Genomic DNA, 12,775 nt, shown 5'->3' on the forward strand with positions numbered 1-12,775 from the left:
ATGCAGTTTGGGGAAATAATTGTCTCTCCTGGCTGTCTTTTTTTTTTTTTTTTTTTCCCCACCTGGAATATGTTGAGGTCGGTACTCATTGAACACTTAAGTGGTTTTTTTCAGAGGTGATCTGGAATAATCTTTTGGCCTGGAGGCAGGATGAATAACCCTGTGAAAGTGGAGTGAGTATGTGCAATCCTTTCTAGCCTTGACCCACCAGTCAGATTGATGGAGTAAGATTTGATAACAGATTATCAACTTGAAAACGGAAGAATTTTTTTTTTTTTTTGCAAGTGGGTAAAGAGTAAAGGACTTGTTGAATAGAACTTTGTATTTCTCCGAATTTATTATTCAGCCAGGAACAAAGAGTCCCTCTGTTGAGGGAGGCACAGGCACATTGCCCTGTGTGATCCTCCTCACTCCACTGTTAAAGAGATGCACTGTTCCAAGAGTGGCTCATCACCTTCTGGGAAGCCTGGGCCACCTCAGGGACCCTGTCGCCTGCGGCTCTGCGCAGGGGATCTGCTCTCCAGACAAATCAGACCTTTTGCTATCAGAACCACACAGTGTTGGCCAGACTCCAGGCCCTGGTTAGTGGAGCCTTACTGGGGACACAGCTGTTCCCAGCCAGGGTGCCTTCCCGCTCTACTTCTTGATTTTTGCTTAAACTTCTGCAGTGGCATTTTCTGTTAACAGAAGCCTTTGAGCTCAGAGACCTGTGTGTGTTCAGGGGGGCTCACCTCCTCCCACTAGAACTTTAGTGGAACAACAGGCAGATTGACAGTGTTTGATTGCAGGCTCTGTGAGGGCAAGGACTGTATCTTATCATCTCCAGATGGGGCCAGGACTCTTGCTTTGTGGCTCCTTTTAATCAGTAAGTCTTCCAGCCTCAAAGTGGATCTTGAAGAAGGACTTAAAGGTTAGTTGTGATCAAAATGTCCTTGCAGTTGATTTCTGGTGATGACAGTGGTTGACTGGGACCAGCCTGGCTGGTGCCTGTGTATGTGGTGGGGGGATGTGAGGATGACCTGTGTGCTTGTGGAGGGCAGAGGTCAAATGTCTGCCTCAGCCATTCACTTTGAGACAGGGTCTTTCGCTGAACCTGACCAGGGGCTCACCTAGTCAGCAGGCTATCCAGTCAGCAAGCCCTAGGGATCCATGACGATTCCTTAGCCCTGTGATCAGACAAATGTACCACAGTGCTGGACTTTGATGTTGGTGCTGGAGATCCAAACTCTTGGTCCTCATGCTTGTGTGGTGAGCACCAGCTGAGCCACCTCCTGCACCTTCCAGCCTGTGCCTTTTAATCTTAGTCTTTGGATGATTCACTTAGGCAAAGGACTTTTTAAAAATAATATGGTTTCAAAAAAATAAGTACTTTCCGTCGTCTGTGCTGGTGCCTGAAGCCTTCTTGATGTCCATAGGCTGGACTGCTGCCAGGGACCATACTGATGTCCGAGGACAGTGCCCTGGAGGCCATGTTGATGTCTGTGGTCTGTATTGCCACTGGAGACCGTGCTGAGGTCCCTGGCACATGCTGAGGCCAGAGGCCATGTGGAAGTCCATGGGCCGTGCTGACACCAGAAACCACGTGGAAGTCTCATGATCACACTCCTACTGAGTGAAGGGCTAGGAAGATGCTTTTTTCAGTGGTATCATATCAATGACTGTAGACTCACAGTTGACAAAGAGAGTCATAGATGGCTCCGGTGACAACCCCTACCAGGAAGCCATCAAGGAGAACTCTTAAAAATTGTGCTAAGGATGCTAAAGGATAGCATTCCACAGCTGATGGCCTCTGACAGGGCTGAGGGTAGGAAAGGACTTGGTTTTCTCTAAGGGGGTGGCCACTGGGAGTAGGACCATGCTCCAGTGAGTATACGGTCAACACAAACTGGACATGTCCTTCCCCTCCCCCCACTCCTGAGGGAGAGGTCATAAGGGGGGAGGGAGGCTTGGGAGGACCGGGAAGTAAGTGTAATGATTCTCAAATAATCAATAAAAAGACTATGTTGAAAAAAAAATGAGTACACTGTATAATAAAACAGTGTAAATGGTAAAAAGTAATCTAGGTGCTAAGAAAAAGCATTCATTGCATTTAAGGCGGTGAAGGGGTAGATTATGGTGCGCAAAATATCATCATAAAGTTATTAAGATGGCAAGGATCTTTTCTTGTTGTTATTTTGAGTCACACTAGCTGTGTAAACAGGGCTGGCTTCAAGCTGGAAATGGTCTTGGCTCAGCCTACCAAGAGCTGGGATTATAGGTATTGTAAAACCATACCTAGTAGCAGTGGGAACAATTCTCAATTACCAAAGATAAAAGACAAAAAAAGTAGCTACCTCATTTTTGCAGTGTGTCATTATGGTCACCCAGCTAACCTTATTTTGTCCTCCCAGAACCCCTTCAATAAAAGTATATTTTTCCTGGTTTTGAATTTAACTTATTTATGTATTTTATGGATATGGGTGTTTTATCTGCACACCAGAAGAGAGCATTGGATCCCATGGGACTGTAGTTTTGGACAGTTGTGAGCTTTATTGTGGTTCTGGGAATTGAACTCTGGACTCCTCAAAGAGCAGCCAGTACTCTTAGCCACTGAGCCGTCTCTCCACCCTCGTATTTTCTGTATTTTATCAACAGGAACATTAAAGGTGATGTTTGTCTCATGGTCACATGACTAGTAAGCAGCAGACCAGAAGCCTGAGCTACTGCGCTCTGATTTCTGCCCTCTCTTCAAGTTCAGATATTGCTGCTGATATTCAAGTTCAGATATTACCAAGCTGAATGGGTGTGCGGCCGTTGTCCCATTTGGCCAGTAAGGCTCCTCATTCAGCACCTGTTCCTGTCTGCTCTGTGGCTTGGTGATTGTCAGGGGAGTGGTTAGTCCGACCACGGCCCTCAGTAGATGTGCAGCAACACTCACGTCACAGTTTTATTTCCAGCCACGGCTCTGGGGCTCTTCTGACCCTGTGTGTGCCGAAGCTCATAAATGTTTAATAGTAACTACTTGTGTAGCCTTCAGTGAGTTTCACTGCACGGTGAAGGGTTATCTGTGAAATAAAGGGCTGGAGGGGTTGAGCCCCTCTCCCTCAGAAATATTTCACTTGGACACCTTTATACAGGCAAATCTGGTGTGTGCTTAAGTTATGGTTCGCTTTGTGTGTGCGCTTTGAAACAGAGCGAGAGGTTTCTACCCTAGAAATCAGATCAAGCCTCCACCTCCGTGTTTGTTTAATATACCTCCCAAGTTCCAAAGGAACAGCAGGCGATGTGATCTCTGGGCAGGATTCCCTCCAGCCCATCCTGCTCTGTTCTGACGGGACATGCCTGTGTCCGTTCTCCCTAGAGGGTCCCCGGGCAGTGAGGTTAGCCAGCAGCCAGCTGGCCTCTTCCCCTTTTGTAGCTGGAGCTAGCTGTGTCTCCAGGTCCCTCTGTTGCCTTTATCTATCCACGATGGTAGCAGAAGTGGAGATGGTAGCAGAGCTGGGCTCTGGCATGGAGCTCAGGACTGTCGGTCACACTGAGGAAGTGAGGCATCACCCGGCAGCCACCTAGAGGTGTGAATGATAGCCACATCTGCATCGTAGTTTGTGAGAAAAGAATGTTGGTGGACCATTGCAGTTGGCGGGGGCCTGTCTGCTGTGCCCTCTCTGAGGTTGTGTCAGTGCCCAGCCTAGGCTGAGTTGGAGTTGTGCAAGTGCTTAGGAGAGTGGGAAGGTTCAGAAGGGCTGGAGCACTTTTGTCTTGTAATCAGAATTATGCCCCTTATGAGCCAGGGTGGACTATGGTTTCTGAGCCTTCGTTTCCATGCCTATAAAATTCTCCTATTCTGTGTGATGCGATGATGGAATGGTTGAGAAATAAATGTGATGAGTGAGAAGCCACACAACCTGTGCCTGACATGCCGTTGGCTTTTCTTCTGGATTTGTGAGTTTGGGTCTTGGTGGGGTTCATTAGAGGCCCCAGGGCCACACGTTTCTCTTGCTGGTGTTGAGAGGTTCTTCTGTGTAGGGTGGGCACCGGTGCTCACGGACAGTACGGTGGGCTTCAGCGATTGTAGGTTCCAGTAGATGGCTGAAGGGTTGATGTTCTTCAATCTTCCTGTACTGACCCTGTAACTGTTGAAAGCAGCTCTTTGACCGGTGATAGTCCTAGTAATTAAATCCCATCTGACCTGCCTTTCAAAAGTAGGGACTCTCCAGCCTTGTAACTACTAAGTCTGGGCTGAAGCCAGATGTCTGTGCGTTCTCAGAAACGATGAACCCCGGTGAGATTCCCTCACCTCACTGTGAGCCTTGCTGGTTTCTGAACTGATGAAGGTCGGATGCAGTTATAAAAGGAAGACTTTTACGTGGGCCCAGCTGTTGAGGATTTCGTGGTCTTGTGAGGGCATCAAGGTAAACACCAGAAAGTTCTCTTACGGGTCTCATATGTTGTACTTGATCCTAGAGCAACAACCAGCAAACTGTTGCCTAGCCAAAGCATTTATAAATAAAGTTTTATTTGCATGCTCATTTGTTGTGGCTGCAGTTGAGCTCATACAGGCAGGCTTGAGTATTTGCCACAGAGACCGGAAGTCTCAAAGGCCTCCATTATTTAATGGTTGGCCCTCAGAGGCAGAATCTGTCAGTGCCTAGTCCACAAGGGAGCTCTCAGGATAGCCTGCTGCCTCGATGGCTGGGAGGAAGGGCGTGGGACTCCAGGGCCAAGCCTGTTGCTGCTTCTGACCAGTTAAGGCAGCTCGCCTACTTTGGGAACAGGACACTAGACCAGGGTGGAAGAGGTCAGAGTTCAGCTGAGTGAGGAAATGAGCCTTGGGAGGTGGAGATTAGGGGCAGACAGGATGGGGGCATAAAGCCTGTGGAAGAAACAATGGAGCTTGTTTTTCTCCCACTGGAGACAAGGTCTGGAGTTTGGCCTTAAGGATCTAGATAAAAATAGTTGGGGGTGGTTAAGAAGAGCCAGAAAACATCTGTGGCAGGCAGTTGAACCACTGTGCTTGTGGCTATGCAAATGGAACAATTGTATGTTTACGTTTGGGGGAAGTTAGAAAACTAGGAAGACCTGGGTGTGATAAATTAGAGGGAGATGGGTAGGGGTGCCGCTCTAAGAAGGCCTTTCAATTTTAATTTGGTATACCTGCAAAGTCTGGATGTTTGTGATAGGTGTATGTTGGTGCGCAATTAAAGCAAAATCTGCACTCTTTAAAAATATTTTAGAAATGGACGGACATATAATGCTTAAGTAATGCTGTCCTGTCGGTTAAGAATATCACCGGAAGAGCGGTGCGTGAGAGAAGTGCCGCACCTGGCTGTTTTCGTGAATGTACCAACAAAGGTCTTGTGCTGAACACACCCTCTCCCACCCCAACACATCATGAGTGTCCTTTCTGGACAGATCAGTCAATATGCCTTGTGGATGTGAGGAAGTTGTCCTGAGTGGGTTCTGTCCTCAGATCTGCTACCCTCTGCAGCCTCCTTGGAGTAAAGCAGCAAGACCACTAGATGCAGGCCCTCTGCCTGGGTCTTCCAGCCTCCAGATCTGTGAGCTGGCTACATTTCTGCTTACTATCAATCACTTAGTCTCAGGTAGTCTGCTACAGCAGCAGCGCACAGACTGTGGGTAGGCCCGGTACTAAGTCAGCAGGAGATGCTGTTTGAGACGTGGGTGTGTGGTGTGACACTCAGAGTCATGACCCTTCATCTGTTTAACCCCAGAATGGTGACAGAGAACTGAAGCTCTCCTGTCCTGACACTGGGCCTTCATTTTATGCGGTGAAGGACATCTGAGACCAGGTTTTCTTCTTGTGTTACCTTGGTGGTAAAATACACGCATGACTTGTACTTTCCACTGTGTTCAGTGGCCTCAGTATGTCACGTGTGTACAGGCCTTGCTACTGTCCCCTTCTAGAACAGAGCTGTGATTACTTTTTGGTGATGGTAGACCTCAGACAGTGATGAGTTCCGTTTTAATATTCACAAGATACTTCCTTCCCTAAGAGAATGTTTCTGAATTTAAAGCCAGGGTGTATTTTTTGTTCGGTTTCCATCGGGTTGGGTTGGTTTTAGGACAGAGTCTTGCTGTGTAGCCTGGGTTGGCCTGCAATAGCAGCAATCTCAGGCTCCCGAGCGCGGGGCAGTGTGTCACCACACCCTCCTTAAATCAGGGTTCTTGTATCACAGTGAAGGCAGCTTTAAGCTTGGAAGTCAGGTTCTTTGTCCGAAAGGGAAGTGTATGGCACCCACGAGAGTTCTGCTGGCCAGAGCATGGTGACATAGGCGTGTGCTGCCGGGAAGGTCCTGCGAGACTCCATGACACATCCATCCTCTCAGCCAAGCCCTGGCTGCCTACAGTGTGTGGTGGTTTTGAGGTTGTAAATCCTGGCTCTGAGGCACCAGTTTGGTCCTCCATGGGATGGCCCAGCCTAGCTCTCTAGGCCTGTAATCCCTTGGTGCAGTGGAAGGAGGGCCGCGGCCTCCCATGTACCCTGGCCACAGGTAGATGCAGTCTGGCTCTGCCATGACACGGTCCTCAGATGAGACACTTACCTGCTCACCTGTAATCCCAGGACCAGAGTCACAGATCTGTTCGGAGTGGGGATTGTGACAGTCGGAACACACTTAGCAAGTACCTGGAAAGTGAGGGTGGGAGATGTGCCATATCCGAAGGAGACTAGGTTGACAGGTGCTTTGGAGGGACGTGCTTAGATGCATCAGCAGGCCCCACAAGGGAGGTGGGGATCAGGAAAGAGCCTTGGCAGGTAGTAAGGAAGAAAGGGACCAGTGGAGGCAGAACAAGGTATCTAGAGCCTTTTTCCCAAGCAGCACTTGAAAACTACAGACTGCAGAGATAGCTGAGCCAAGGAGCCCTACCAATGGTTTGCTGTGGAGGCAGGTTTCAGAGTTAAACTGTTGCAAGAGGCCCTGGAGAGAGGCACTTGAAGTAAGATTAGCTCCAGAGGCTGCCAGGCAGAGAGGCAGGAGTGTGGAGAGATGGGGGCCACCGGAAGCGGGGTGGGGGGGGGGGGGGGGGGGGGTGTCCATGAGGTTAGAATGGCGCTCAGAGGCAGGTGCAGAGACCAGGTCAAGAAAGAGACCAGGTGGGTTCCCTGAAGAGGCTCAGGGCGCAAGTATGTGTGCAGAGGCAACAGAGATTTCAGGTGAGAAAGGCCTCACCCTTCAGTGCTGTTGGGTGAGGTGCAGCAGAGGTGGGAGTGGGCGAGTGGAACGCCAGAGACTGGCCTTAATTGTGGAGTTAATTATCTTTTATGGAGAGTCTGTGCCCGGAGCGGAAAGCTTAGCTAATCCTTGTGTGATCTCAGACATAATCGTGTAGCCTCCTGGTTTGTGCGTTTGTGGAGGGCCTGAGACAAGGCCTGCTCTAGTTTGTGGAGGGCCTGAGACAAGGCCTGCTCTAGGGCCACCGTCACACTCAGGACACACAGGGCTTGGGAGCCAGTGAGTGAGTGCTCTTAGGTGCACGAGGGCCTCTCTGGCTAGGGCCACAGCTGTGGGGAAGATGGTTTGGTGAGACGCCAGCCTGAGAATGGCCAGGAATCCCCAACTGGCTTGTGTTCTATTGGAAATGGTTAAGTGACTTCCTCCGGGTGTAGTGGGCTCAACTTACTGACCTGAAGTATTGACTTCCTGGGATCCAAGGAGCTCCTGACCCCACTCCTTTCCCCTCCTGTCAAAGGAGCAGAAAAACACTTGTCCTTGAAATCCGTGACAGAGCATAGAAACAGGTCATTTTGACTGGCCTTTGACTGGGTTTCTGATGTGACAGTCTGCTGAGGGCCATGGGTTTGCGGTGGACGAGTGCTCTGGGCCAGTGCAGGTTTGAGCACAGTCAAGGAACTTTTCTGCTGATCTGGGACTAGTTAACTGGCACCGTTTGACAGCCAGTCGCCTTGTTGTCTTTGTCTCAGCCTTTGTTGTGGTAAACGCCATCTGACCACATTGTTGTAACATTCGTCTCAGACCCTGCTGAAGTCCCTAATCAGTTTTTTTTCCTTTGGCCTTGCCCAAATTAACTCTCACTGGCCTCTGGAATTTTCCTTTGAATTCTGTTATGAGACTAGCTTGGCAGCTGGTAGAGAGTTCTGGGGAACAAGAGGAGGCTTCTTGTGTTTAAATTGTGCTTACTGTCAGCTCCGCCCTGCCCCTCTAGCTTCGGCCTTTTTAAACTTGAGTACCCACCTGTGTGCCAGAAGGCTGGAGTTTGCAGTTCTCTGCTAGAGCTGCTGGGGCTAGTTGAAATCTTGACACTTCCCCATTTGGATAATTTCCCTCCGTGTGGCCTAAGCATAGGACTTTCAGTAAGTCCAGAGGGAGGGTTGGTGCCACAGGCCTGTAGCCCACGCTGCAGCGGCTTGGGGGACAAGCTCGGACTGCATAGTCAGGCCCTGTCCAGTCACGCACACCTCAGGTGGGGTGCGTGGCGTCCATACTTCTGTTCTCACTGCTCAGAAGCCAGGGCTTTCTGCATTTGAGGAGGCCCTCCACCACTGAGCTGTATTTCTCTTCAGGCAGGGGCTCCAAGTTGCCTCAGACGCCGCGTCTCTCTCCTACTTCTTGTTTCGCCCCTGCCCTGTGGTAGGTGCGGTTCCAGCATGCAGCAACACACCCAGCAAACTGTGATTTTCATTCTTCACAGTCTCGGATCTGCATCTGGACCACAGCTGACTTAGCACTGACCTAGCACTGACTTGGCCCGTGTGTGGATTCTAGTCATGTGTCTAAGGCTTTCCAGCAGGTGTCTTGGGACGACCCAGCTTGCTCCTTGGTTTTGTTTCCTGGGGGACAGTTCTAAGCCAGGGTCCCTGGTTCCCGGTCAGCTGTGCTGAGTCACTCGTGGTGTAAAGTGTGGCAGACTGTGGGCAGTACCCTTGGACGGGGTGGTGATTCACGGAACCCTTCCTTGTGACTGTCACGTGAGGAATATGAGTGGCACTTGAGACATCTTTTCATACAAAATATTAGCAAGTCGGTGTTGCCTTGGTGCTAGTCCTCAAACTCAGCGTGTGCGCTCCTTGGCGTTCTCCTTAGCCCTCAGGGACAGCGTCCATTCGTGCACCTCCTTTTTGGTAAGGTTGGTGGCATTTATGGCTTTGTTCTTCGGGGGACTTCTGAAGTACCAATAGCAGTTAACCTAAATATACAGGGACACCTCCTTTTGGTTGTTTAATTTCCTGGGTAAAAACAGTGCCTTCATAATCACTCACTTGCCCAGTACTGTGTGCTCTGACCTGTACTGTGGGTCTTACTAGAATGACAGACAGCCCTCAATTAAATAATTATCATACCTGCATTACTGACTCGACAGATCCATTTGGGGCATTAGGCTTGCTTGCTTTTTAAAAGGTGCTGGGTTGTTTTTTTTTGGGGGGGGGTTATCTGTTTGAGTCAGGGTTTCTCTGTGTATCCTTGACTGTCCTGGACTCACTTTGTAGACCAGACTGGCCTTGAACTCACAGAGATCCACCTGCCTCTGCCTCTCCGAGTGCTGGGGTTATAGGTGTGTGTCACTGCACCCAGCTTAAAAAGTAGTGTGTGTGTGTGTGTGTGTGTGTGTGTGTGTGTGTGTGTGTGTGTATGTATACGCTGTGAGTGTGGGTGAGCCTGGGTTTCAGACACCATAGGGCTGGGTTACAGGTGGATGCTGGGAACTGTGGGCCTCTGGAAGAGAAGGCAGCAGTTGAACCATCATGGCTCCATTCCTGCGGCCTGGGGGTTTTGCTTGTTTGGGAGATAACAGGGTTTTGCTGGGTAGTTCGAGCTGATCCTAACTATGTAACTGAGGCTGGCCTTGACCGCGAGCCTTTTCTGTCTTGGCCTCACAAATGCTGGGATTGCTGGCATAAGACCCCCGCCATGCCTGGCTTGTTCCTTCTTTATTTATTTCTTGACACGTTTAACTTAACAAGATCGTTTATTAACTTTGTTCGCTGGGTAGCATCGAAAGGTTTGTTAACTCTTCTTCCTAAAATCTGTTTTTCCATATTGACTTTCTGTAGGTGTTTTTACAGTCCTGTGTTTGGTATGGAGAGTGTGGAATTGCGACTGGAGACAAGAGGTACAACTGTGAATATTCTGGTCCACCAAAACCTCTGCCGAAGGATGGCTATGACTTAGTGCAGGTAAGCGTGCTGTTTTGAGAACACTGTGCAGTGTCTTGTGGAATGGTACCAGGGATGCTGTCATGAGACTAAAAGGCTTTGAATCTTTGTGTAAAGATGGTGTGTGTGTGTGTGTGTGTGTGTGTGTGTGTGTAAGCTTTTACATACACACCCAAGAGGTTAGAAGAGCCCAAGAGGTCAGAAGAGGGTGTTGGGTTCCTTGGGACCAGAGTTGCAGGCGGTTGTGAACTACCATGTAGGTGCTGGGAACTGAATGTGAGTTTCTTGCTCCAGCCCCTAGGTTTATTTAAATCTTAACCTAGTCTCCAGCCTGCACCCCATATCACAGAGCCGATAAAATGGCTTCAGGCTTAATCTCCCAGGTGCTGACTATGTGTGTCTCCCAGTGTTTCCCAGGAGCGGGTCACTCTTTAGAGATGACCTCAGTACCTCAGGTGCCGCTCTTCAGTAGTTCTGCAAACCGAATCAGAAGTCGCTCCCAGATTTGAAGGCTTGCTTTTGCTTAGTCTGCCACTAAGAGGCTCGGAATTCTCTTCCCCTCTCTCAGCGATTCCTCTCAGGGCCTGAGGGCCTGTGAGCCTGTGAGTTCTGGCTGTCCCCCAGGACGCGGCTTTTTGTTAATTTGATTCTTAGGGCTGTTTAAAAAAAAACTACTGGGAAAAATCCAGCTGAGAAGATTGGCCTTGGGGGCTTTGGTAATCCAGCGTGGCACCAGGTCTTCTGATCACCCTTGTTCCTTTCTTCCGCATTAGTAAAGTTTTGACTGTCCCCAGAGTCATGAGTGGGCATGGCATTGTGGCCGAACTTGCCTCGGCTAACTTGTGAAGCAAAATAAATAGTAAAGGAAAGGAAAATAGACTATCTGTGCCATCTTGTGAATCCCCACTTCCTGAATGGCAGGCTCGGGAGACTCTTAAGAGGGTTTTGTCAGTAGTACAGGACTGACGAGCCGCCCCTTGCACCTGAGAATGGCAGGAGTGAAGGTGCCCTGCCTGTGTGCCCGAGTGGCTCTCGGAACTCCGTCTCTCCTCACAGGAGCTCTGTCCCGGATTCTTCTTTGACAACGTCAGCCTCTGCTGTGATATTCAACAGCTTCAGACGCTGAAGGGCAACCTGCAGTTGCCCCTGCAGTTCCTGTCCAGGTAGGCTGACCAGCGGCGAACGGCCGATGGGCATCTAGATGCAGTGACCCTGGTGTGCTTTTACACACCATCTGTTCGCTCGGGCGTGCACCGAGGAGGCACTCTCGGCACGTATGAAGGAAGAGAGAAGTCACACGTGCCACTCAGTTCTCTTCCAAGTTGCAGTCGGAGCGTAGACTTGGTTTCCTTCGAGGTGCCCTAGCCCCCGAGGGGAGCTGCACAGGGGCCTCGGGCCCCTTAGAGGGAAGCCTCTGTGCACAGTGCCGAGGCGTCCTGCTCGGTGCCCTGTCCTTCCTCTGTGTGGTCCCCTGAGTTGTTGTCTCTTCTTGCTGCCCTGCTTTGCCTGCCACGCTTCTCTGAGTGTTTGTTCTGGTCTTTCCTTAGTGTATGTCTGTATGCAGCATGTGTACATGTTGTGTGTACGTGGAAGTCAGAGGACAGCTTGTGGGGATTGGTTCTCTCCTTCCACCACGGGGCTCCGGAGAATCAAACTCGGGTCCTTGCGCTTGGCAGCACCCCGCTGGTCCTCGCCTGCATTCTTGCGCCTATCTGTGCTGCAACGCTGCTCTTAAGGAGATAGGGGCTTGCGTTATTGTTCCAGCGTAGTTGGCGGTGCAAAAGGATTGTGTAATACATGCTCCTTAAGCCTACCCAGTAGCTTTCAAATGTGCAAAGAACAGCAGGTTTTGGTGTTTGAAAACCATCCAGACTTTAGCACACTGGTAAAGGTGGACAAGGATGGAGGAAGAAGCAGAAAATGCCCTCTGCAGAGGCAGGGCCCTACCCTGCTTCTGCTCGGGGCACTTCTTCGGAGAAGTGGGCGCAGAGAGGAAAGCCATTGCTAAATTCTTCTCCCAGACGTCATGGAATGTAATGATAGGTCAAAGAATAGAACCTGCTCCGGCCTCTCTAGGCCGCTGCCATTGTTGCAGCCAGATCAGAGCTTTGGCGCGTGATCAAAGCACATGTAGTTACTACCCACTCTACATGGTGGAAATAAACATTTACCACAGTTAGCACCCCACGTCAGCAGAGGTTCAGGCTCACGTTAGAACAAGAGGAGCAAGCCGACGTGGAGTGTTCTGATTCGATGTGGAGGTTAAATGAAGCCCCGAGGAGAGGAAAGCAGTGCATCCCGGCATGATTCCTGTCAGAGCTGTCAGAGCGCTGCAGTCAGACTATCTGATTTTGTCACTGTTTCCTGTACTCTAGGACTTGAGCTACAACCATTGAAACAATGTTTTTAAAGTACCTGTTTTAAAATTCTAATTTTGTCCTGGGGAGATGGCTCAGCAGTTGAGGCACGTGCTGGTCTTACAGAGGACCTAGTGGCAGCCAAGGTCTGAAAAGAGCCACGGTGCCTGTGTCCACTTCTGGGGAGGCTCTTGAAGACTGGACACCCCTTCCTCATCCTGTCAGGCCTCATCAGTGGGGCGGGATCAGACTACACAGTACTCTCAGTTGCCCCTGTTCCTCGAACTCCATGGAACGGTGAGGTAAC

At 50.0% G+C, this 12,775-nt stretch overlaps 1 protein-coding gene across 1 annotated transcript in view; it reads left to right on the forward strand.

Annotated features, from left to right (window-relative positions):
• Nucleotides 1-12,775, forward strand: part of Npc1 (NPC intracellular cholesterol transporter 1) — a 45,240-nt gene that overhangs the window by 2,265 nt on the left and 30,200 nt on the right. Inside the window, exons 2-3 of the mRNA XM_055625754.1 lie at nt 10,010-10,132; nt 11,168-11,274. Of these exons, the coding sequence (XP_055481729.1) occupies nt 10,010-10,132; nt 11,168-11,274 (230 nt within the window). The remainder of the gene's footprint in view (nt 1-10,009; nt 10,133-11,167; nt 11,275-12,775) is intronic.

Source organism: Psammomys obesus, unplaced genomic scaffold (genome assembly GCF_907164565.1).
Source record: "Psammomys obesus unplaced genomic scaffold, mPsaObe1.curated_primary_1811, whole genome shotgun sequence".
NCBI classification, from domain to species: Eukaryota; Metazoa; Chordata; class Mammalia; order Rodentia; family Muridae; genus Psammomys; species Psammomys obesus.